Consider the following 27,994-nt stretch of genomic DNA (forward strand, 5'->3'; position numbering starts at 1 on the left):
AATACTTAACAAACTCAATAAATTAAATAGCCATGTTGTTGATTACAATTGTATGGGTATACTAAGATACCTAGATTAAATAGAAATAAGATTATGCAAATACACACTTTTACAGTAGTTTTTATAACAATTGTTATAATATAATAGAGCATACTTAATTGTTTTCGTGGAGATTTGTTCGTTCCATAAACTTATAGTATTTAAGTATAATTTGTGTTTAGGTCAATAAATATTTTAAATACTCTTGGATAACTCGTAATTAAAATTACATTTAATAATTACTATAGTGAAAATGTGAAACAGAAACAATGGGTTTTTTACAAGTAAATAAGTGCCTACCAAGTATCATTTCTAAACTGTTATAATATACTTAAACAATATTTTATGTAAATTCAATATATTAATAAACTTATGATCACTAAGAAATAATTATTATATAATTAAATATTAAAAAGTGCTTTAACAAAATCAAAAATTTTAAAATTAATAATTTTTTTATATGTACTTTATGCGCGTGATTAACATGCGGCGCCCAATATCTGGTTTGGACCAACGAATTTCTAGTAAATTTTACAATATACAGGTGTAACAGATACAACTAACTTTTGGAAAAACTTTTGTTCTAATCAATATTTAAATTGTTTTTATATAATATTTATAGTCACTTGTGCTACACATATATTATGCAAAAAATATATTTTTATTTTTTAACACTGAAAATAAAAAATTTAAAATTTGATTTAAATTTTTTTGGATATATTCAAAATAGTCAATTTTTGAATCTGATTATAAGAAAAATTTTGATAGTAAAAACATTTATCTAAGTCAAGTAGTTTATTTTTTAGAATTTTTTAAAATATCAGTATTTTTTGGGGGAATGCGCTGACATGAGTATATTTCTTAAATTATTTACTTATCATATAATTTTAACAATTTTCTTCATACGTTAAGTAGCATCATTTTTTTTTCTTCAAGTCTGTTACACCTTGTATATGCTCAATGATATTATTTATAAAATGTATGATAACTAATACGCGTTGGGAAATGAGAAATCTCGAGGAAGCTAATTTAATCTGCGCACATTTCCGTTTTCAGCCTGCCGAGATAAACGTGATGGAAGCGTTCGACCGGGGCACCGTCAAACGGTCATCGTCCCCGTCAGCGGCGGCGGTGATCAAGATGGAGGCTGCCGAACGGCCTTTCGAGTCCGCTAACACGGTAGCCGATTCCGGCGTGATCGTCAAGCGAGAAAAGCTGTCACCCATACGCATAGTGAGTACCTTGCTTATCTACCTACAACGCCGAACGTGAAATTATACCGCTAACCGTGTTCATGGTTCGTTCACAGTCCGAGTACATACCCGAAACGAAGGCGGCTCCCGAACAACCGACGACCGGCGGTCCGGTGTCCGGCAGCGTCAAGATCGAGGAAGAGATCCGGACCAACGAGCCGATCGCCAACAACGTGGACGTGCCGATCGATGAGATACTGTCCAACTCAAAAAAAAGCAACCACATGCCCAAGTACGTGATCCGACCGGTGCCGAAGTTGGACACGGAGGAGTCGGACAAGGAGCCGCGCAGGCGGTGTTCCACGTTGGTGCACGTGTTCAAGTTCCTGTCGGCCGAAGACCTGAAGCACTGTTCGCTGGTGTGCAAAGACTGGTACACGGCCACCATCAGCCCGGCACTCTGGAACCGCATGGATCTAACAGAGACCGTAATCACCCCAAAACTGGTCAAGTGTGAGTATAACCATCGGGGTATATATCAACATCGTATTGACATTTTTTCCAAAGTTAAATTTATCATCAGATACATATTGTGCTGAATTCACAATCCTTCCCCCCCCCCTTATAGATCACTACACAACGACAACGAGTATATATTGAACACTCGCCTTTTCAACCATTTTCATTTTATACAATGTGTCCTGTGAAGGAGTGGACTGACCGGCATTATATGATCATATATATATTAAGTTTTGAAACAAACACCTTTAAAGGGGGTCCAACTTTTTTTGGTTATGGGCAATTCAACTTTTTTTTCTAAACAAACGAACCCTACCGCACATTTGGCACACGTGTCTTCAAAACTTTTTATCGTAATCTTTTATTCCGCAATTCTATACAATTCAATTTTATATTTTAGTTGCTACCTCAATTATAATACTCTTCCACTTATCTACTACCCGATACCTATTTAGGGGGGGGGGGGGGGGGGTTATAGGGTGTATTTTACGAAAAAATGACTTCACGGACATAATTCTCGGGCCTTGTAGAATTGTCGGATTTTAATAGCTATTTTTTTTATCTAAAAGAAGGCATCAAACTCCGATTTTACCGTTTAACCCGCGCTCACAGCTGTTTGTGCCGCCGCGATCAGACGATAAACCACTTATCCGTAAGATCTTTATGTTACATTTTTACATGGCGCTGATTAAGCCATTAAGGGGATTCCATACCGTGATTTTCTGTTTTTGTCTAACACACGCGCGACATAGGATTTTTGACGGATTCTTTGCCAAACATATCAATTGATCTAATGAAGTGATGAGAATTCTGAAAAAAAATTTGAATTCGTTGTCAAGTCTACTTGAATTCGACTTTCTCACAATTTTGATTGTTTGATTTTAGCTTCTCCAAAAATTGAAATACAAAAATGTTTAAATACTCTTTTTTAATATGACGTTTTCTGGAATTTGGGGTATAATATCAAAAATGTGGGAAAGTCGATTTCAAGTAGACTTGACGACGAATTCAAATCTGTTTTCAGAATTCTTATCGCTTCAATAGATCAGTTGGAATGTTTGGCAAAAAACACGTCTTAAATACTATGTCGCGCGTGTGTTAGACAAAAACAGAAAATCACGGTATCGAATCCCCTTAAGGTACACTATCAATTTTAATGTCTGTGAGTTTTCTATCACCACAATAATGCTACAGGGGTTTAATTTAGGGAAATCCTTTCTTATTAGGTCTTTACATCTTAAAACAAAACTACTGACCAAATTTCATACTCATGGCTAGGCGATGATAAATCAGGACAAGTTCATTTATATTATATTTAGCTGTTTATTATTCAAAGTTATAAAACTACATTAAATATTATAATTTCAACGGTCTGTCGATTCTTGCGATTGTCTTTCTAATTATTTTCGTATTTATTTCAGACGTCATGGTCAGACAGCCTAAAGTTCTGATTCTGGATTGGTGCAAGATCACTAAAGAACAACTCTCGTGGCTGCTTGTTCGATTACCACAGAGCAAGGCGCTGTCGCTGCAGGGCTGCCCTTGGCCCACGGTGTCGTGCCTTCGATCGTGTGTGTGCCCAATGCTGACATCATTGAACCTGAGCTTCGTGCCCACCATGGATGACACAGCTCTGCAGCACATCCTGTCACCGCCGCTGGATCACCGACCCGGGCTGCTCGACTTGGCCTGTCGGCTGTCCAATCTCAAGTCGCTGAAGCTGGCTGGCAGTAATGTCACCGATGTGGGCGTCCAGATCATTGTCCGGGTGTTACCCAAGCTGTCCATGCTTGATCTGTCGCAGTGCTACCCGATCACCGACAACGGTGTAGAGTCGTTGACCCAGATAAGTGGACTATCCACCTTGCAGCTGTCTGGCTGCACGGGCATCAGTGAACAGTCGCTGAAGATGCTTGGAAAGTGCAAGAGCCTGACATACCTGGACCTCAGGCACACGAAGCTTACCAAGTCGTCCATCAACAAGTTTGTGTCCAACCGGGAGGGGTTCAAGGCTTTCGACTCAAAGCTTATTGTAAAGGTTGACAAGTCCTGATACAGGCTTGACGCTCCCGAACATTTGGTCTTCGGATTCTAACCGCATATCATAATTTCGGCGGCGGCGCGCAGCGGTGCATGTATATATTAATAATAATGCATATGTATATAGTATACAATACTGTACATATATTTATTATATAAGTTATTTTATAAACAGTGTTACACGTACCTACAGTATTAGTAAGAGAAAGAAATATTGTATACCTTTTTTTCTACATAAGCCTGTGTTTGTTTTTTTAAGACAAGGATTATATTATTATATTATATATTATTAACGTCAGTCTATTTTATTGATGACTCACTGTATAGAATAGAGTATTAATGACACTCATTCATACCCACATGAAAGTTTCCATTTTTTTTTTGATTTTATGTAGTGTAGAAAAAATTAAAACTATGTTATTGTAAGTTATTGTCATACATATTTTATGTTATATTTATATTTTAAGTGCCTAATATTGTTCTTATATACATATAATTTATCATACTTCTAGTCTAAGCAATACTAACTACTATGATTTATTGTATAATTTATACGAGTATGCGAGTTGGATACCAGGATACCTATTGTGAACATATTTTGTTTTTTTACGAATAATTTTTCCTTTTATTTATTTTTTTTTTAACATATTTTAAATATAATCAACGCATGAGTAAATAATAATAAAGATAAAGAGTAAAAAATACAAGTTTTTATTTTTTGGTATCTATTATTTTGATGATGCACCAGTGGAGTGGAGCCCCGCTGCAAGTAACCCCTGAGGGTGATTATATGACGACAAAACGTATCTTTCTCGGAAAGGATGTAGTTGTATCAGGCACGTAGCTAAGGGGGGGCCAGGGTGTGCCAGGCCCACCCTATTATGTGTCCGGCCGTAGGCCGGCCCACCCAAAGTATTCAGAGGGGCCCATTATTATACGGGGGCTTTTAATTTAAATGAAATTTCAAATTTTTAATATTGTCTAAATATTACACAAATAAAACCAAATATATCGGGTTTTAATTAGAATCTAAAATAAGTTACGTAACTAAATTCAATCCATGTCCATTTCTGGAATAAAATATGTATATTGTATTACATTTAAATTCTGTTCCTACTAAGAATCGGTGATAATTTATTTTTTATAAATCATAATATCGTCAACGATTGATTAGGAAATAATTGCTATTTAAAGCCCAACACTGGTACCATATTATTATAGTATACTAGCATGTCATGTTATTCTTATCTTATCTAGACAGTGACTGTTGTATACTTTTATGTCTATTTTTAAAATACTTTTGAGTAAGGGTATTGTCATTATATTGATTCATATTTCATATAGAATTATATTATTATTATGGTCGTCAACTCGTCTGTCGAACACCCCTACAACTGTACAAGGTAATATATTTAGGTAGGGGGCCCATCTAACATTGGCCCACCTAGTGAATATTTTCTGACTACGTGCCTGAGTTGTATAAAAAGTAAGTCATCTGTCTTGTGGAACCTGTCGGTCAACTACAAAAGAAAGTCTCGAAGTGCATATAGAAGTTATAATATGGTAGTTTTAGAAGTTACGGTGCGAAAGGTCTGACGACTTCGTTCGTATGAAGATAAGATATGCACGAAAACCAGGATGAGTCGATTCTTCTTCACACAGGCAACAGACCGCCGCCATATGGTGTTTAGATGGTTACGAATTTTTTTCTTTCTTCCTATCGTCGTTTACGCGTTCGATGGCGTACAGCAATTTTCTTTGCATCCCAAAACGTATTTCGTCTCGCGGGTTCCAATACTTTTCCGCCAAAATCGACTTTTCCGTTTTCTGCTATTTACCGCAAGTATATATTGTATAATAATTTATATATTTCTAGTTTTAAGATTTTGGTAACCCTTGACAGTAAACATAATATAGAGGATTTTATAATATTAGTTATTATAAAAATACATTTATACTATGTAAGTATAAAAATACGAAATAAATATTGAATTTTAATTGTATTCACATTGATAAATGTCTGTAATGTATACAAGTGGAAGCTTCATAAAACAATAAAATATAATACTTAAATTAATAAAATCATAACAACAGCACTTTTTAATTATCAAAATATGTATGGCTAACGTAATCTTTCCACTCTACCCTTTTATAACGAACGGATTAAAGGTAGGTACAAATCGTGAAAACATTATCTATGTGTTCTATGATATTATAAATTATAATAGGTACATCAGTTCTTACAGTAATAATGAAACAACGTAACAACTTTCACGTATCTGTAAAAGTGTAAACGGCCTAAATAGTAAATACTGCAGACTTCTATGCTGCTTTACCTTTCAGCGTTAAGAGTTAAGGGGTTACCAAAATCTAAAAACTGAAATTTTCCGTTGCGAACAATGGAAATGTAAGTAATACAGAAAGAATTTCAATATACAACAAACTTACATTTTATAACATTTTCGTTTTAACGAAATATTTTTGAGAACCAAACCACATTAGAACCAAATTTTTTTAATTATATTTGACGAATTATTACTCTTTAATATGATTTGTTTTTTCTTGATATTATGGAAGATTTACTGTAGGTACCATGGTACTGACTACTGGTGCGGCATAAATTGAAAAGGTCGATATTGGCGGAAAAACTGCGACGTCCCACCCGCGATGTGATCGCGCACGGTAATCGAAACGGTGCCGGTCTGAACTCGCTATTTTCACCGCTACGCCACGTCGGATACGATGTAATCCGCGTGCACGACGTTCGCGTCCACTTCCGCAGACGGCCGCCACCCTGCGTCCGCGTACTTCCGGTCGTGCCTCTTCATGAACCCGACCAGGTCGTCGTAAACGATGTTTTTCACGTCGTTCGCCCACAGGAAGTCCAAGTGATTGAACTCCGGGATCGGCACGACCTTTCTCTCGGCCACGTTCGGCAGCTTGCCCGCCAGGAACTTGACGTCCTGAAAAGAACGCCGCGCGCGACGATGATCGTGCGTATAATTATTATAAGGAATAAGGAAGGTATGCTATGCTCAATCAAAGTGCGCATATTTTTTAAGAGGCAATGTATGATTTATATATATGCAACCAACATTAAACTTAAACCGACGTGTAACATGTAATATAGTATGCACAAAAACAAGACTATTCAGATGCGCGAACTATGACGAAAAAACGGATCGTATTGAGCGGTGAAAGACATAATCGCCAAAATGAGATAAGAAAAAAAAAGTTGTATCGTACCAAAGTGCCAAAATTGTATCGTACGAAAGTGCTAAAATCCTAGATACCTATGTGTGTCACGTTTAATAGATATTAACAGATATTAAATATTTTAGAACTATATATTATTGACAATTTTTTATAAGATCGAAAAAATTAACCGATTTATTAAAATTATAATTTATTAATTTCTATTATATTTACTGACAATTTTTTATGAGATCGACATTTTTAAATAACTATTTATATAAAATATTAATTTTGGCGCAAATGATATGTCATTTTTCCACCTTTGGGCTTTAGCGCTTCTGTCATATGTTGAGTATAACAGGTATATAATATTAGATTGGCGCAAATAATATGTAATTTTTGTTTCTTTGGCGCTTATGTCATCTAGCCGTGTTGAGCACACTTTATATTCCTTATACAGTTGTCATATACTATATGTATAAAATTATTGCGTTCACGACTAAATAGTTAGGGTGCGACGGCCAATGACTGCGACGCGTTTAAGAAAAATAATAATATTATTTTACCTCCATCGACGACAGCCAATCGTTTTGCGCGTGATACAGAGCCACGGGCACCGTGATGTTGGTCAGGTCATACGCTGGTGGTTCCGGTTGTCCGTACTTTTCCAAGTTTTTCTGTTTGTTGTAGTTGTACTGTCCAAACCATTGGTCTGTTGACATATTTTGGTGGTTATACGAAACGATACATAAATCGGTTAATACATTATTATTATAATAACATGTTCAAATATTTAATTAACTCTACTTACCGCGTTTCATGAGCTGAGCGAAATGAGTAAGTTGACGTGCGGATGCGCCGGCTGGAGTGTGTGCTAAAATTATGGGTAGAATGCTCTGAAACGGTTTTACGAAAAAAATGTGGTTTAGCCCATGTTTCAAGTGGTTTGCTGGTGGATGATGCACACAATTATTTTTTTTAACGCAAACCACTCGTTTTATCAGTCGATTTTTGCATTTTTCAATACCATGTGAAATATATAACATATAGATACTTATACTGCGGGTATAGTCAATAGATAAAATCAATGATACAAATTTAAAAACTTTCCGACGGACAAAAATCGACCGAGACAACGAGCGGCTCTCGAAGATGTATTTTTTTTTTTTTTTTTTTTTATTAAAAATAAAGTATATTTACAACCTATACATAAGTGTATAATGAGTAAGTGTGGTGACAGAGTAAGTAAGTATTATAAGAAAAAAAAAATAACAAGAGAAGGAAGGCTCCCAGCAGTGCCACCTGACCAGAAATTAGGGTTTGAGTTTATTTAATTAATCTTTATTATTTTTTTTTTTTTTAAGTTAGCTGTTGAGGAGATCTCTTGGCCATTGCCTTTTTAACCTTCTAGGAATGATAGAGGTAGAGGATAAACTTTTAATGATGGGGTTTGAATGAGCGCGGAGCGTTGAGTGGAATTTTGAATAATAGGATTTGGCTAGGTCGTTAAGGGTTGGCATGTTCAGATCTTTGTGGAGGTTTTTATTGGTAACATACCAAGGGGCAGAGGTTATTAGGCGTAGGCATATGGACTGGAATGCTTGGAGGGTTTTGGTGTTTGATGGTTTTGCTGGCCCCCATAGTTGGATGCCATAGAGCCAAGCCGGGCGGATTATCGAAAGATGTATTATAATAACTATTAATACTATATATTTATTAAATATTAGAATTGTTTATATAAAAATAAATCGATATTACTTCAGGTGCGCGCACGTACTTTGATCAATCGTTTTGAATCGTATCCGGCGTACAGAAACAACAAGTTGTCGCAAACACCTTCGGCCAGCGAGTTGGCTTCGCAGAACGCTTTGCCCGCGAACAGTAAAATCTTTCCGTTCGGTCTGAACTCGTAGTACCCCAGACTGTTGCACAACCACTGAAAACCGGCCATATCCGTTTGGACCACGTGAGTATAAAATTTATAATACACAACAATCGGTGGCGTAGGTAGCAAAATATATTATATGGTTTTAGATAGATATTATTTATTTCAACACAACAGCAGTATTATGTTTGTGTTCGTTTAGAAAATAATTTGTTTTTATAATAGTGGAGAGCATCGGCGTATATATACATAGGTAATATAATATTGTTAACTTTATTCAATTGTTCTATTTTCTATACAATTTTATCAATAATATAAACAAGGTAATAAAAAAAAAAAAACGTTATAGTCAGCGACTCTTTGTCAAATCCAATTTAAATAATTGAAAACAATACATTATGTTTCCAATAAAATTATCTGTTTTCTGTATACTATATTTACATGTGTTTTTATCTAGTAGTCGGTAGACATTCGGCAATCAACAGTCATTGTTTGCCGATTGTTTATATTATATTATAATATTACGAATAAGCATATTGATATTTATGATTTGTTTTTACAATTGTTGTTTAAAATTATAATATAAAGGTACAAATGTAGGTATAATTATATATATTAGAAATGTCAAAATTGGGCTCATTATGTTTTTATGTAATTCAGATAAACTAGGCAATAAACTAATAATAGTGTTATATGAGCAAGACTGACTTATCCAAACATTATTTTGGTATCACAGAAATGGTAATTGGCAGGTACGCCTATGGTGGTGAGCTATATACGGTTAGGATGTTCAGCTGAACTTGTATATCATGGCAATAAATAGTGATAACTGATATAAGGAGTCACTTTTAGTTCTTAATCAGTTTTGATTATCGTCGCCACTCACTATTATAATATGCAATGTGTAGCAGAATGACCAGACAAATGAAATAACTTTTGTTCGACGCTTGCTTTACAAGTACAGCGTACTTACCCATACAAATTCTTAATTTTATTTTTTAATACCTACTGAAAATGTTATTAATTTCTATTGGAAAAATTCAATTTTCAGTAAAATATTTATGGTAATAAACGTTTATTTGAGTCAAATAGTTTTTTTTTTTGCATATTTTTGGACATAATTTATAAGTGAATCTTAAATTATTCATTATATGTATATAATGTTTATAATTTTATCCACACGTTTAACTAGTATGCATTTTTAATTTTTCTTTTGTCAGGTTGTATCTGTATACTCTGTAGTACATACCTACTAAAATAATTAGGTAGCTTTATTTTCGCTTAAAATTCACCGGATTACGCCAACCGCGTCTTCGATAATTTCTATCATCTCGCTCACGCCGTACTTACCGCCAACGGGTCCGCCACGGACGATAGGAAGGTCATGATCGGGCTCTTGACGTGGTTCAGGTACGCTATCGGAGCCATCGCTGACATCGACCGGACCTTGTCCTGGTACTCGGGTCTCTCCGAACACAGGACATAAAATATGGCAGTGCCCATCGAGTGTCCCACGTAGTTCAAGTCTGGTTCGCCCGTCTTGTCCAGGATGTAATCGATCGTGTTGGGCAGGTCGATTGTGCCCATCTCGTGCCAGCTAAATAATAACAATAATACTATGTAATAATTGTGTAATTGACAAAACGAAGACGAGACCACTACGGTATATTATGGTACCGGTTTATTTACACCTAACGCGGTACCTATTATAATATGATATTATTATCATTATAATTTTTTATGTATACGGATATCAAAGTAATATTGTGCCGGCTTATGCTAGGTCATCTAATATTTTATATATGTATATAGTAAAACCTCTTTGTAACGGAATCACTCACTGGTTTTTTAGTTTTAAAGCAGTTATGGAGAGACCAGAATTTACGGGAAATAGGTTGCACGGGACAGCTGTTATTTTTGGTTGTGATAAAGAGATTTCTGTCTTATAGTGGGTCCGTTATAAGGAGGTTTTACTCTATTTTGTATTAATTATAGGTATCTATTATACCTATATTATTATTATGTAATTCACCTGAAATCCCAAAACTTTTCCGGTTCTCTCGCCGGGTCTAGGGTCACGTGGTTTCTGGAGTACGTGTTTCCCCGGGAATTTGCAAGCCACACGTCGTATCCCGCATCTGACAGTATGAACGCTGAAAATACGGCGAGAGATCAAAAATAAACACTCGTAAAAATATAAAAAAAATAATACATGATAATAATATGTAAATATGTAATAGAATATTAGAGTATAACTGCGATTTCATGACAGTTTATCTTTCGGAGTCGAACTAGTTGTCGCGTCCCAGATAATAAATCTTGTACACAAGGTCATTTGTGCCCAGGGATTTCGAATGCAAGTTACTTAGGTACAACTGACATATTAATGGTTTGGTGTCCGTGTCATTATTATGGTAATTATGGTCATTAACTGGGAATTAAATAAATGAGTGTTTTATCGTTTAACATTTCAATAATTATATCACAAACTTTCATCAGGTACCTAATTATATATACCGTATGTTTTTGATATTAAATTAAATATATATATATTACCTACCTATATAATTATATTGCATAATAATATGATGATGATATTTAGATACTTAATGTAATAACTTATTACTAATAAGTAACATTAATATTGAGTTTGTATAAAGTTTTTAAAAAATGTCATCCAAAGACTACAACGAAAAATGAGTTTGAACCCTTTTCCCATTGATAAATAACATGTGAAATGTATAATTAACTCACATTACCTGACTCCGCAGAAACAGTTATAAAAAATAGCTGATTTAATTTTTATGCAATATATTTTTTGTCACGCCTGCACCGAAAGTTTGGTTTTCGACCACGGTTGAAGCGTTCGAAAGCGTCCTTTTTCCGTCCAGCGGGCGGTAAAGTGGAAATCCCCAAAGTGCCGGGCGGAAAAGAGGAAATCCCCAAAAGTGCCGGCCACCGGGCGCGTATCCCCTGCACAACCAGAAACTAAAATGTATACCTACCACGGTTCTTACAAAACATAAACTTTTGGATACATCTTAAATGCATAGTATAACCTCCTTGCATGACGCATAAACATTTAAACATATTTAATTTGCACTGTTCCTAGATAAGTGCGTCGAACGATGCGTTAGTAAGTTTATTTCACGCAATTTGTATAATAATCTTATCAGTTACAATAATAAAATATACAAAGTGAAAATTGTAATTTTGAAATAAAATAAAATGTCTTCCATGAAATTGTTTTTGTAGAATAGTCTATAATTGTTGCATAGATCCCTGCATAACCTTTTCCATGAACGCAGGGGCGTGACAAAAAATAGTATGTGTGGCTCACTTCCCGCCCTTGCCACACAATATACTAATTAGGTAAATATGTATTAGCAACTCTCTTCTTCGTTATTCATATTTTATTGTAACTTATGTAGGATTCATTAAAATAATATTACCCCCTCCCCTCCAATGCACATATTATACAATACCCGAGCCTGAGGAGTGCCGCCGAAACCTAAGTATATAACCGTACAGCATACTCGGGGAGATCTCCGATCTCAGTAAAATTGGAGGTATGAGTGGATGAGAGGTATGAGGTAGGTGCATTAGCCGAATCAGGGCGGTTGTGACCTTGAACACGGTGTAAACAGTAAACGAGCCGACCCCGCGTAGCGTACCCCGCCTACGTGGCAGTAAACGTTTTCCGAATACGGGTAAACAAGGATCTAACATCATGTTGGTTTACGGGCTCGTTATACCTAGGTTCAGACTTCAGACCATATAGGTAAACGCTAACCGAATCGGCTGATCGGGTTTTTGTATATTCCGTAATGTTCTATTATGGTGAAATACTCACCTAGACTGCTGTTGGGTCCTGCGATCACCCAGTCCGTCGAACTGCACAGTATGCCGTGTTGGACCAGCACCGCTGGTTTCCTCGTGATGGCCGACAGGTCATCGTTTCGGCTGTATGGTATCCTGTGCAGCGTCAGGTTGTAGCCGTCCGCCGTGATCACCGTGTGCCTCTCCGCCGGATATCCTTCCTGTCTGATGTAGTCGTCCTGCAGTTCACAGAAAAGAGAGCAATAGGAGAGATTTTTACGCAGTCGCGCGGACGTGCCTATGTAAAACCACTAGGTAAGTACTAAGTTATATTATTCAAATACGATATATTTTATAATCCAAGTACCTACGATCACCCCGCGAGTACCTACGAGTGATCGTTTTCGCGATTTAATTTTATATTATATTTATACCTATATTATTAGTTATTATACTAGTTACTAGCAATGGCAGATCCAGTGTGGGTATTGGAGTAAATACCCGCCCCCCCCACAATTTATTTATTCTGAAAGTGTGCATGTGTGTTGCCTCACATTTTATAGTACGAATCATATTATTTATGTCTAAGTAGACAAGTATAATATATGCCTATTTATATTTATTTTTGTTTCTCACCGTGTCTTCGCTAAGATCATGTACCTAGTTCTTATGCATAAACATAATATTATTGTATGTATTACATCCAGTCGCCCGAGTAAGATACTTTGGTCGATATATTATTATATTATATATGATATACAATATAATGTATTAATATATTATATACACTGGTAGTATGCGGTATAAGGTATAAGGTATAGCCGTTAAATTATGAAAAACGTTAATATAAAATTTGCCGCCCGATTGATTGTATATAGTGTATTATACTGCAAATCCCTACCTACGTATATTATTGAAATTTTATTTTTTAACATATATTAACGTTTAATGTATTTACACATACGATTTCTTAAATGTATAAGAATTAAAAACAAATTCTTGACATAGAATACGATACACGTTTTTATCAGGATGCCGATGACACGTTTGGATTTTTAGATCAAAAGTGTCGGTGAAATCGGTCCTTGAACGACTACAATAATAAATTTGCGTTTTATAGTCATCGCATCCATTCGCTAATAATAATATATCAAGCATAAATAAATATTACTCTTTATAGGTAGTGACAGCACCAGCTGCTGTTTGACTTGGCTACGGTTTGTTGATGTCCTTTCCGTGCATTAGCACATACTCAAAATTTTAAATATTACTATACAATTTCATTACTATAACATAAATAATAATTTAGAAAAATGTGTACATTTTCGCGACCTCGCTACGGTGCAGCGCGTCATTCTCATTCTGCAATAATATACCTACACATACAGACGTGTACGGAAGAAAAAATGTTTTCCATCTATTCATCACGACTGTCTTTTTTATTATATTTGGGTGAAAAAGCTTTAATTTTGTTATCTCTTATATCGTGATGAATTGACACACTCAGCACCACGCGTGCATACTGCAGCATACATATAAAATCCGATCAGCGGACATTTATTGTGCCTGACATAGATAAAAATGATAATGCAGGTACTACAATAGCGGACAAGGTCGAGAAAGGAGACTTTTTTAAAGCGTTTCTTTTCCACACACACGACATTTGCCCGTCCTTATTCCGTGTGGGCCAAGCATTATACGAAGCTTACCAGGAGCGCTGAAAAATTCCATTAAATAACATGCTGGCGTTCTTCAATTGTACTCAACGTGGTTAATATATTGTATGGCCGTGTGACAAAATAAAATACAATAGGAGGTAGTCAGTAAAAATAAAGATTATAAAAAAATATTGGTGTCCTCATTTATAGTATGTTAATTTGTATAATTGAGGCTTTCTAAGCACTGGTTATTATTTATTACTGCCAAATAGTTGCTACCAGCCCTCAGATGTGGCTTCTAACTTGTTTGAGATTTTATCCTGCAACCTACAAAAGTTATGAATTTATTATATTATATATTATATTTGTAACGAATATGGCCAGCAAATTTACTTATTGAAAACCGTATCCCGATATTTTTAGTAGGTAGGTAAAATATTTATTTATTTATTTTATTCAACCACTCTCATCACTTGTATAGACGCCGAGAGATTTCGAAATGACTCAATGTCATAGTATGAATATTTTGCCAATTATTAAAATATTATATTACCTACATACAATATTGGGTGCCTAGCTCTTATCATAATTATCGTTTTAGGACGTTTAACCTGCAACGTGCACTGCGCTCGGATCTCGCGTGGCACAGAAAAATTCGTCGTTGCCCATCGCACGCAATACAATTTACAAAATACAATAATAATTATGTTTCGTCGCGCGATTATTGTATTTAAATGTTTTTACTATAATATGGGTACATGCACCGTGTAATTATTACACCGCAAGTGTGCGACCACGGTTTGAGCAACGCCGCGAAAGATTGCGAAAACCGCGGCGGTAGACCATAGTACATTTTCTGTACGGACTACAGACACCTGTAGCGATAGCGTTGGTATTGCAGCGCGTAAGCCCGTAAAATAAACAATTAAACGAAAATAACAAAATTAAATAATTATTTAACACACACCCGCGTGATGGGCACGTAACACCGCAATGATGATAATATATTATTATTATGTTCGAGGACGAGTGGATATATTATTATTATTATTTTCAGCGCCTCCGCAATCACTCACCGTGGTTGCGCTGCACAGTCGTATCGTATACTGTGACAGTAAACACAAGACGTATCTGGGTTATCTGGAACTTGTAATTTTTTTTTTCAAAATATTGCACGGCCTATTGTGACTCGACCGCAAGTATTACGGAGATAAATAAAATATCAATATTATATACAGTGAAACTTCCATATAACGAAGTCGAATAAGCAGCAAAAAAAAAATTCGTTATATGGAGGAATTCGTTAAATAGAATTACGTATTTTTTTCAACTTTTTTTTAAAATTGAATTATGTATGTATGTAAAAAACAACATCAAACATCATATTATAGTTTAATTTAATTTTTAACCTTAAATGTAATTTAAAAGAAATAATCTGTAAGTTTTGTTTGCTTATTATTTTTGAAAATTGTTCTTTTCTCGTAAAAAGTTTCCATATCGTCAAGTTTAAAAAAAATTTCATCGGGAACATTTACTTCTTGTCTAAAACCATTTCTTACCACTGATAAAGCGTTTATATGTCTTCTTCTGTGAGTTTGAATTGTTTTGTTCTACTGCATGTTCCTCTTCGTCGTATTCTTCTTCAAATTCATCAGGATTTTCTTTTTTTCTAACCTCTTCTACAATACTTTCTTCAGTAGGTGATTCATATACGGCAATATCTTCATCAATTTTCAAATAATCTTGTAAAGTAACGCCATCGCAGTGAACTAACTCCCATTGTCGTTGTACATCTGGTATTTCGATATCGGTTTCAATAATTTCATTTGTAAACTTTTCAAGCTTTCGATACCTCAGAAATACAATCTCACAGAGTAATAATAATTAATAAAATTTGATAGTGACAACATTTACAAAAACTGGTTTTTATTGAATAATTATTTCGTTATATAGAAACATTAGATTCATTATTTGGAGATACATTTACGTGTAATTAACAATGAAGGTCATAGTTCTTAAAAATATTTTGTTAAACAGAAAATTTCGTTAAATGGAAGTTCGTTATATGGAAGTTTCACTGTATTATAATCGCATGGCAACATGCGGTTGACCAAATAATATCTGCTCAAACCGTCAGAGATATCTCGTCAAAAGGTATATTGGACCGGGTCTATAGATAAGATCAAAACCAGCAAAAACGACAGCGATCAAACTCGCGTCTCCGTTTATATATAGGTACTTCGCGCTCAATTTTGCTAAAACAATCAACGGATCGCACATGACGATCGCATATGGCATCTAAATGTGCAGGACACCTGCGCACACCCGACCAAAACAAGCCTATTACATAATATCGCCTTAACACGTATTAAAGGTACTGAGGTATCCGGCTGCCGTGACGCATGACAATTGACAAATATACCCTCCACGGTATAGAAAATAAGAATTTAAATTCCACGATATTATATATACCTAAAACAAGAATAGTAGAATAGTGGTAATCTAATATTAATCCAACCTTGTTGTGGGAAATATAATTAAAGAAATAGAGGTGAACAATTATTTAATCAATTACTTTTAGGCATGAAATGAATTGATAATAATAGTAAATTTAAATTAAGGATAAACATTTGTATATACGATCATAATAATATGATTAATGTCTCATTATTATTATTATTGTTATTATTTTATGGTTGTAATTGTTGTTATAATTATATTTACAGCTATGTATACAAATCCGTGCATAAAATGCATAATAAATATAATTAATGTAATATAAACCTCCACCCTCGACACAAGCTTTCCTTATGGTAGGTATTAACTTGTAAATGTAAATTTTATTTAATGTCATAAAGTTGAATTATCAAGTAAACAAACAAACGGTTTAAGAGTGGTGGTCTACAATAATTACAAACAGTCGACGAGTTTGCAAACATTCGTTAAAAATGATTACACGCCGATTTCGTATCGCCAAATACACGTCTCACATTTCCATAAAATATCTGCCGTCGATTTAAAAGAAATTGGTCCAGCAGAGACCTATGGCTATAATAATTATGTATTACAATTTACAATGAACACTGCAGTAAACTAGTAATGATTTTATTTTGCGGTCTCCTATGCCCGTCTTCCGGGTCGTTGAGTTTTTCTCATCGATGTCGCTTATTGTTTATAAATCGTAATATATTTAAAATAAATGAGAAAAAAGGAAGTTACGGAGATGACGAAGATTATACATAATATACAACAATAATAGTATATTATGTGTCATGTATAATCCGTCCAGACCGTCCAGTCTCGAATCGCGAGGGATTTGGGGTCGGTCGCGGTACTGAGTCCACCGATTTTTCGCCGACGCGCTTATGCGTGACCCGGTGACCCCGTTTGTAATTTGTATCGGTTACAATACTGAATACACATTAATATTAATAATGTACGAGGTACCTCGCCTGTCTGTCTACACGATATTCGTTTTCTGTTACTCACAGCTCCCTATATGTAATAATATGCTACCTATGATAGGAGGCCGATCGCGTACTGGCATTAAACTGCGGTTAATACCTAATCGTTATTTGACGACCGTGATACCATGAATAATATACGGTGAACCCCACGTACTGCACTATAATGATATTATACACATTATAATACGAGATGTCTGTTATCGGCAGTCATACAATGTTATTCCTAAATTATGTAGATTTGTGTACCTATACGCTTTAAAAATATAGGTCAAATGATGCGCAATACATTATACCATTGATTATAAACAGCATTTATAATCAATGGTTATACACTTTATAATATAATATATTACATACATTATACACGACCGATTTTACATCAATTCAGATTCTCATAGGCGTTCTTATATTTTTATGTAAAACTAACCTGAGAAAATCTCAATCGCGACAATTTTTAAAGGAATGCACCTTGGTTTGATTTCCATCCTAAAAGTGGAATATAATACGCATTGCATATTAAAATATTTACCTACTCGCGACGACGTGTACCAAATTTTTTTTTTTCATCATGTACACTGAAGTTAACTACCATATTATGTCCATATTATTTTACCTTTGTCACGACGTTATATTGTATATTTAGGTACCTTGGGTATATATTTTGATAATTATTTTTGTTCCGCGCGCAGTCCGTTTATATCGCAATAACGTGCGAAAAACCGCAGAGTATTTCGTGTTTATATCGCATACGACGCTTTCTCACGGCAAAAAAATCACGACCGCAGTGCATATATTTTATAGTATTATACACAATAATATATAAACGCATACCTATTGCGAAGGGTTATCGCTATTTATATAATTCGCAATACACACGAAAGATCGCGCGAGAGCAGACTCCTGCAGTCGTTATACTAATTTCTGGGTGTCCCTCGAGTGATTTATCCATATGGGACATGGGTTTTAAGAGGCCGTGATACCCGCATGTGTTGTTTCCGTCTTACAAATGCGTAGCATAGCAAATTTTACTCTCGGCAGAACATGACGTGTAGCTCCGTTAATTTAAAAATTAGAGTGAATTGACCTCTTATAAAATCTAAAGGTAAGATTATTATCTCGGCAACCTCGTCGGCTTTTTTTTATATATTTTAATTTTAAAGCGAGTTATGAGTATTTTGAGATGTACAAAAAATTTACAATTTTAAAATACTCATAACTCGCGTTAAAATTAAAATATAATAAAAATCCCACGAGGTTGCCTAGATAATAATTTTACCTTTAGATTTTATAAGTGGTCAATTCGCTCTAGTTTTAAATTAACGGAGCTACACGTGTTCTGCTGAGCGTAAAATTTGTTATGTTATACACTTGTAAGATGGAGATAACACATGCGAGTATCACGTCCTCTTAAGAGTCTTCACTATCAGGTTTATGGGAATATGCTCGATGATGGTTTTAATGCGACTCTATGGGGTCGTTTCGCCGGATAATTTCGGACGAAGAGCCAAAGCACGTGCGTATATAATATACTTAGGCACCTATAATCGCATATAACGTGAGTAGGTTACGTGTATTTTAATTTTTAACATTTATTTTAACCATTACACGGTTTACATACGCGGACGCCGGACGATTATATCGACAACGACATGTATATTATGTACATAGGTACTATGTATATTATATCGTACAATAATAATGATGATGTATTATTATTAACATTATATATTATTAATATATTATTGTTATTATACCTCAAAGCCGCGACCGCTGGAGACATTGTGTCAAGGTCACCCGGTGGTAATGACCAGTATAATAATATCGTTGGCCCATACACATTTATTACGTAAGAGCAACGAGTATATACGACGGGTACCTACCAGCCTTATGTATATACAATATATTATATATACGTAGGCAATTAAGTATTACGCAGCAGAAGGAATTATATAGTAATTATACTGTTAGGTTCGCAACATGCGCGTTTAAGAAAGACAAAAATTAAAACAATTAAAATATTTCTAATCAGATAATCAAAGCGAGCACGTGCGTACAACAATGACAAAATACGAGCCGAGACAAATTGCTGAAGACACATCAAGAGTAAGTGATATTGTCGTGTATATATTTTTTACTTATTCGGCTGCAGCAGACAGATTAAAATATATAATTAAATTACTTAAATTACATTTAAGCAACGAATTTATTAAAACCAATACATAATGATGGCATGATGCGTGTAATTAATATTATGATTGTTTTTGTGTCTAAACTCACTTTTTACTGTAGAAAAAATGTGCCGATTTATAACTAAGAGGGAGGATTCTGGAACCAAATTGAATCTAGTTTGTAATTTATGGGATCAAATGTGGGCATTTTTTTTGCTCGTCAAAATAAGAAATAATAAACGGATCAAAAATATATTAAACTCAAAATCAGTTTTCGAGTTTTCGACTAAATCGATCTTTCTTTGCTCTAATTCTAATAAAATCAATTATCGTGTAGTGTGTAGACTGCAGTGATACTTACAGTAATTACAGTAATTTGATATTTTCTCCAAATATTTCAATAGCGGATCAGAGAAATGTCAGACCGCATCAAACTATTAATTCGGTATTTACAAAAAATACATTTAACAACAGTATTTTTATTTAAAAAGCCCCTTACCGGCTTACTCCCACAGAATTCTACCCTGGATCCACTTATACCATGCCTATGTACATATCACATAATATGCAGGCGTAACATTTAATTATTCTATGGCCAGTCCACCTGTGCATATATTATACAACTATAAAAGTTAACATAATATTACATCCGTCCCCGGTTTGTACGTTAAATTTGGAAAAATGTAAAAAAAATTTTTCATATTTTTATCGCAGTAACTCATATTTTATTTTCCACCTTGGTAGGTACTGCACTATTGGACCAAATAAATTGTCTCTGCAACGGATCATTGCAGACTCGGACGACACTCGACCTATAAACACGCAAATATGTATCGATTTTTTTCTTTATTTGTGGAGTCAGTAAAATAATTAATAATTTTATATTATTTCTCTAGAAATCTCGAGAGAAATACGGCGAATACCTATACTATACACGTGGTAACAATAATTAATAACCATAAGTTGTACACTTGTAACCTAACTATTAACCGGTTGGTATTGCAATTGAATAAACTGGTATATGTATACATATTATCTACAAAATATGAACTAGATTGTTTTATAAATATTACAAAAACAAAAACATTCGACTAACCGAAAACAAGGAATACTTCTTTTTATTCCTTTTCCTACGTAGCACAAAAATGTCATTTTCAATTAGATTTAACTTGCATACGATGTTTGTGTATAATTATATTCATGTTGACAAAAATATAGTTGAAAATAAAATAATCACTAAACAGTAAACACGTATTTTAAAGTGTTAAGACGAAGTAGTTAGCCATATGAGTATATGACAACATGACGTTTCGGTATACTTGTAGACGGCAGACGTAAATAAACTACTTATGACGTGTGTAAATAATTATGTTTAGAACCTCAAACAAAAACGATGGTATATAAATAAACATGTCAGTAGGTATAGATTACAAAAACATAACAGCTAGAGTCGTAGAGTTCGACCGAATTTTCCAAAACATCAACTTCACTTATTATAAACAAATATTACTATGTACAACTAAACTTATAATTTTAATTTCACTTTGCAAGCGTCTAAGTCTACGAAGTTATTTTTAAACGAACACTGAACACTATCACTGAGTATCACTAATATTATTATTTCAAAAAGTATTGAATTATCTAGACAATTTTGGAATAGTGTAAGCGGGTACGTGAATTCCTGACGTATTATATTGATTTTGTTTTTTCAACCTTCATCCTTGCGGGTGCTCAAACAGTCAAACAACTATATCGACTTTCGATTTATAAACGCCGACCTATATAAACATTATGTATTTTTAATTTCATAACTTGAAACAATATCTAATTAGTAATTACTAATTAGATAACTTGAAACAGATATCTAATTAGTATTTACTAATTAGTATAGAAACTGCAACCCTGCAGGTTTCCGTTCAAAAATCAAAAGTTGACGGCTATGGTTTCACTAGGACGTAACAAAAAAACGAGGACGGAACAAAATATTATCCAGATTGTGTCATAACATTTCGGAAATAGTTAAAATTCACTTTTGCTTTACCCTCCTTCCCCCATAATAATCAAAGCCTCTCCCATCACAAAATAAAAATAAAAATTGTATTTTGTTATTAATTGCCACATTTTGTGAAGTCATAATTTAGCCCCTATAAAATTCTTTTAAATCTCCGACCATGTTCGGAATGCAGATACCTAATGATATTAACGCGACAATATTGTATTATTATCTATTATTTATCCACCGGTTTGGCAAAACTATGCCGCGCGATGATGATAAGAACTCGCGGATCGTGCGTAACAACAAAATATAAAATATACATGCGTGTTAATATATAATATTATATATACATAATAATATATCATTGTCAGTAAATTAACAGATAAGCTAGGTATAATAATAATAATGATGCTAATAATGAATAATATAACAATAACAGCGTCATTAAGTAACCATCTCCACACAGTGTACTACCTACACCTACATAGTAAATCCATCATGAGCATATAAGACGCGTTAATAGCTTTGTAACTATTATTTATTTTCGATGCATAATAATAATAATAACGATTATGATAATAAATTAATAACATTAAAAACCGTATGCCGCCATGACGCCGTATTATATAATAGTCAACAATAAAACGAATCTAGTTGTATCGAAACTCTGACGAGACCTAACCGAGGCGCGACGCGGACAGACCTGTTGCTCGCTTGCGACCACGACTCTGCGTTAGTACGCTCAACTCGAACGTTGGTACCTCGATCGCGGGAAAACCGGTCGCTTCAGCCACCGCCCACCGGAAAACAACCACCGTCGTGCGCGTCTCGTTTTCGCACACACGTCTTTGGTGAAAACTATAGACAACAATAATTGTCATCGGCCCGCCACCGCCTCTGCAACTGCGTCGTGTTCAGTCTTCAGCGTCGTCTGAACGGGTCGTTACCGCAGGAGTCCGGCGGCGGAGTTCGAAAAAATTGGATTTCTCAATTTACGTATGTCAATCGTTTCGTTTCGCACGTGACCCATACCTATACTAATACCGTCTGGAGAGGTGAGCGTCTGTCGACGATCTATCTTTGTAATATTATCTAATATTTTATATTAGGTACCTATATAAAAATGAGTATGTTTGTTCGTCTTTTATAAACTAAAAAAATACTGGATCGTTTTCAATAAACGTTTTTTTATTATTTACTATAATTTATATACTTGACCTTTCTTAAAATTTGTATATTCATATTAATTTGTTCTATAAAATGGTTCAATTATAATGTACAAATAAAGTTCTTACATACTCTGGAGAGTTTACACTAACCTTCAGGTAGGTTGTAACTTGTAGGTATCATAGAAGTAGGAAGTACTGAAGTAGACATGGAAGAGTTTACAACATACCAATAGATTATTTGATCCCTGGGGGAAGGTTTTTAGTTTTTTTTCAACCCATATAGGTCTATAGGGTGGCTCACATAATATGCATAGGGTGGCTCACACACACAAAATCGAATATTTTTATGTTGATATTTAGCGTTGTCGTTGGTTATAGATAATAAAATAGTTATTATGATTGTTTATAATCGCCTATATTATATTACACTTTTGCTTTTAATATAATACGTATTCCATATAAATGTAAATTTGAGTAACATGCAGCTTTTATAATATAAGGGTCAATATGACGTATGGTTGAGGATTTTATGTACTAAAAAAATACTAAACTGATTTTGGCAAAAAACAATTGAGAATATATTTTAACAAAAGAAAAATAGAAATGATAGATGGATCATACAGATCTGTGATTGGCTTTTACAGATATTATTAGTCGGGTTATATCTAAATGACGCATATGCAAATCAACCATTTTTCACCAATAGGCACCATATTTTATACAAATATTATTTGGGATTCGGGATGGGATAGTATCTAAGAGTGTTAGAATATAAGCCATTATAGTAACAGGTATTATATTATATCTATAAAAGGCAAAGTTTACGACTGGTGCTTTAGAATCAAAAAATACTAGACCGATTTTGACTGCAATAATATCAGTTATTGCACGTTTTAAAAAATTAAGTTACTTATTAGTTATTACTTATTAGTTATTACTATCTGACACAGCTGGATTGCCCATCTCGGTTTCATTTAACGCCGGGTAATATTGCTAATATAGTATAATAATTTATAATATAGGTATACGTTTTCATTTCGTCGTTAGCTGCAGGTGGTTAGCTTCACAATCGTCTTCGTTCCCGTTATAGCTGTATTATAGGTAGATTTCACTAGGACCTATACCTACTTACTGTATAACATTTTAATGATGATGAAATATTATTTGATTGTTACTGTCACCTGTTGTACCTACGAGTAGAATTGTTTAATTGGACATCAATTATTGCAATTTCACGCATTAAAGTGCAGTAAAGTCGTCCCAGGTTATGAATAAAACAGGGGTGAGATAAAACCCAAAAAAAATATTTTATGAATTGCTTTTTTTTATTCAGTTAAGATCACCAAATGCCATTTAGATTTTACACTCCCCTTTCAACAAAAATGTTCTAAATTCTAAGTTCACCACTAATATTTTACTATATATACGTTGCATATCAGCCGTTATAAGTAATTTTCGTACTAATGGCACGAGAAACGAATCTTATTATGGGGTCTTATAGTCATTAGGTTATTCGTTTTAATCTTGAAACAACTAAACTATAGAAGTATCTATAATTAGATTGGTATTAACTATTTAGGTGACAGGTAATGTCGGTTTAAATTTTAAACATAAAAATAATTTAGCTAAGAATTTAGCTCAAGAATTTAGCTAAATACATTGTGTTTTTTACAAAGTTTATTTTGTATAGGTAATACACCCAATGTCTACAAAATATCATTAACTGTAATAAAATCGATAGGTGTCATTATGCAGTGTCATTACGATTTCTCAGAATGGTCAAATCAATATGATAATGTTTTGTTATCTACATTGCTATAACATGTATGGAGTGTATTCAGTATAATATGTGTGTACAGTAGTACTGTGTATTAAACTTTGCACCAATAGGTACGATTTATTTTAAGGACATTTTACAATTAATAACATGTTATGTTTTGACAACCATAATACATTTATTCAAGATTATTAAAATTCTACTTATTGTTTTCGTAATATATACATTGTATATAGAAAATATGTTATTTATCGTGTATTTTATGATGACACTTTAAAAACCAGCTTGTATATAATTTATATATTTGCTAGGTAATTTAAATTAATTGAATGTAATTTAAATGAATTACCTATCTTTAGACAATTCTTAACTTATATTCATAATATTTGCCCTTGTTCACTCTGTTAGAGATTTAGGTGGCTCTAATTAGAGCATGGATACATTCATGTCTTATAATTGAACAAAATCAAATAAATCCGTGTAAAATTTAATTTTGGTCATATTGAATATCTATATTTGTGCATATTAATTGAACGGTGGAGTCTCGTTATAAGCTCTATTGTATCGTCTTACACGTGCATGGGATATTTATTTACTATTATTACAATCGATGGTTTTCATTTAGGAAAATTACCCAAGATCATAAATCGTTTTTGCTAATTTATACATATAGTTTTCCATTTTGACGACATTTATAATTAAATCTAATATAGTAATATATTGTCTATTATATCGTTTTGCCAAACTTTATATGGATACCTAACATATCTAATACCTTTTCATTCCCGTTTTAAGAATTACATAAAAACCTAAGGACTTATTTCTACATGCATAGTCAATTTATGTGTTACATAAGGCATAGTTTAACATATCTCATGTGACACATACTTGACTATGCATACGGTCATAAGATTAACTGAACATGTTATTTTTTTCGTGATGTATACAAAAAAAAAAAATCGCTCATTCTTAAAACTAGTATTTTTTTTCTAAGAAAAAAAAATCAAAGAGCTGTTTATATGCTATGTGTATGGTATTTGTATGATAGCCATTAGGCTAAGTATGAAAATAGCGTTTTCAAACACGATATATACACTGTCAAATATATGATGTATCGGAATAATATAGACATATATTAAATTATAATATATAATAGCTGGTATATAAATTTAGATATTATTATCTAATTTTGTCATCAGGTTTCATGAGTAAAATTGGACGTACATTTTACCTAGTTTTGAGTTTAAATTTATATTTGTTTTTCCTTTTATTGCAGAGTGCAGTATAAGTACTCTTTATTCGATCCAATCTTATAGACTTTAGCTACTAGGCTAACACAATTTAAAAACTAGTTTACCCAATTGATATATACTATTCTACTCAAGTAAATTTTGCGTCATTTGCTAAAATGGATGACGCCCATTACAGTGTCTACCGTATGTCATATCGCGTGTACAATATGATACATTATATTATACGAGAATATGCGTATTGCACTGACGGTGCATCATTGCATTTTTCTGCAGTAATATGACTTACCGTTGTGGCCGGCAAGTAGATCTCGTTCGCGTACTTGGCCGTGCCAGGCCACATGGACTGAACGTTCAGCTTGTCGTGCAGGGCCCTCCAGTGGCCCATCACCGGGTTCGCGTTGGACGTCGGGAAGCGACGTCTGCGGGTGATCGTGCGCTGTGGTTGGCCGTCGGCCTGTCGCGTCCACACCCTGCGGGGCAACACGCCACTGCCGGCTAACATGTGCAGATAGTTTGGCTGGTCACCGGTCTGTCGCCACTGCTGTAGTCGGCGGCCGGCGAACACCGCGTGCCGTTGACCGGTGGCCAGGGCCGCGTTGAGCAGCGCGGCCAGCAAATAGTAATGCATCGCGGACCGATCGATATAATATATATGCGGATCAACGATAAAATATATAAATTGAGTTTTGGGGCCGGTTGCGTATTATAATAATATTATATGGGTATCGCGGAAGGGATCGATGTCGAATTTTATTATTATTGGGATAATTAAAAACAAAATATTATGCGAGAGACGCGGACGTCTTATCGTTACGGTAAAGTATTGTGCTGACGGTGGTGGTGGTGCTGGCCCTGTCGTTGGCCGAAATTTAACGGCGAACGAAACGTCATTTTTTTTCCCTGCGTCGGATCGTTGGTTCGTACCCGGAGTGGTCGACGACGCTCGGCGAACTGCGACGTGAACCCGGCGCACAAACTATAACTCCGCACTCGTCTAAAATATAATAATGTATGTCATGACATGGCAATCGCCGCTGTCGGATACATAATATATAAGTAGTGGTTTCGCGGCTCTCCGCGGCTTGGCGTTCCGCCGCCACTGCTGCCGCTTCGACCTTGCGCCGCCGCCGCATCACAGCAGCATAGCTCCAGCGGTATCCCACTACGCGCGACCAGCGGTGCGGAGACACTATCTCGGACGAGGCAGCATTATAATATATTATTACAAAGATTTCGTCGTCCGATCAACTATCACCAGCGCCGGCGTTTATATCGATATAATAATATACCTATCGATGTAATAATACGATCTAGTAAATGACAATATTATATGTACCTACCTGCTAAATATCAAATTATGTTATGTACCGTTGTGGGTTTATAATATTATATAGCTATATAGGCACTATATTATTATGTTTTGCTATATTGTTATGTAGGCACTTTAGCCGCTGTGCGCATCCTTTCACCAGTTTGCGCGGACGAAGAAGGCGCTTGCGTATAATAATATCGTTATAATATTATATTTGTGCAACGCTCTGCGCTCGCTATCATTCCCTCTCGCTCACTCACTATGCTCTCTCGCTATATGCGTGCGTCTTTCTGTCTCTTTTTTTTCTATTTATCACTCCCTCTGTGTTTGCGTCTGTTTCTATCGCGTTCTCTTTCACCGCGAGTCGATATCGTCGTTTCGTACGTAATATCATTGGTTATAAATATACGATAAAATATAAATTGCCCCCACTGGCCACTGATTTACGCCACTGGCCCGTATTAGATATAGGTACCATATTATTGTACATTATATTTTTCCGTA

General features: G+C 34.6%; 2 protein-coding genes across 5 annotated transcripts in view; one reads left to right on the forward strand and one right to left on the reverse strand.

The window, feature by feature from the left end:
* The window catches only part of LOC132940129 (jmjC domain-containing histone demethylation protein 1), a 36,471-nt gene extending 31,847 nt beyond the window's left edge, over positions 1 to 4,624 (forward strand). For all 4 annotated transcript variants that reach the window (XM_061007553.1, XM_061007551.1, XM_061007552.1 and 1 more), the window contains 3 exons: positions 1,096 to 1,272; positions 1,349 to 1,745; positions 3,173 to 4,624. In XM_061007553.1, the coding sequence (XP_060863536.1) occupies positions 1,096 to 1,272; positions 1,349 to 1,745; positions 3,173 to 3,804 (1,206 nt within the window). In that variant the 3' untranslated portion in view covers positions 3,805 to 4,624. The remainder of the gene's footprint in view (positions 1 to 1,095; positions 1,273 to 1,348; positions 1,746 to 3,172) is intronic.
* A 1,240-nt stretch (positions 4,625 to 5,864) lies between these two features.
* LOC132940132 (lipase 3-like) lies at positions 5,865 to 27,292 on the reverse strand. Its single transcript, XM_061007560.1, has 8 exons — positions 26,465 to 27,292; positions 12,725 to 12,929; positions 10,904 to 11,024; positions 10,222 to 10,468; positions 8,764 to 8,922; positions 7,798 to 7,882; positions 7,553 to 7,698; positions 5,865 to 6,754 (listed from the first exon to the last, which is right to left on the reverse strand). Exons 1-8 carry the CDS (start codon positions 26,804 to 26,806, stop codon positions 6,515 to 6,517), a joined length of 1,545 nt encoding a protein of 514 aa, XP_060863543.1. The 5' UTR covers positions 26,807 to 27,292; the 3' UTR covers positions 5,865 to 6,514.
* Between the last annotated feature and the right edge of the window lie 702 nt (positions 27,293 to 27,994).

Source organism: Metopolophium dirhodum, chromosome 3, assembly GCF_019925205.1.
Source record: "Metopolophium dirhodum isolate CAU chromosome 3, ASM1992520v1, whole genome shotgun sequence".
Taxonomy (NCBI): Eukaryota; Metazoa; Arthropoda; class Insecta; order Hemiptera; family Aphididae; genus Metopolophium; species Metopolophium dirhodum.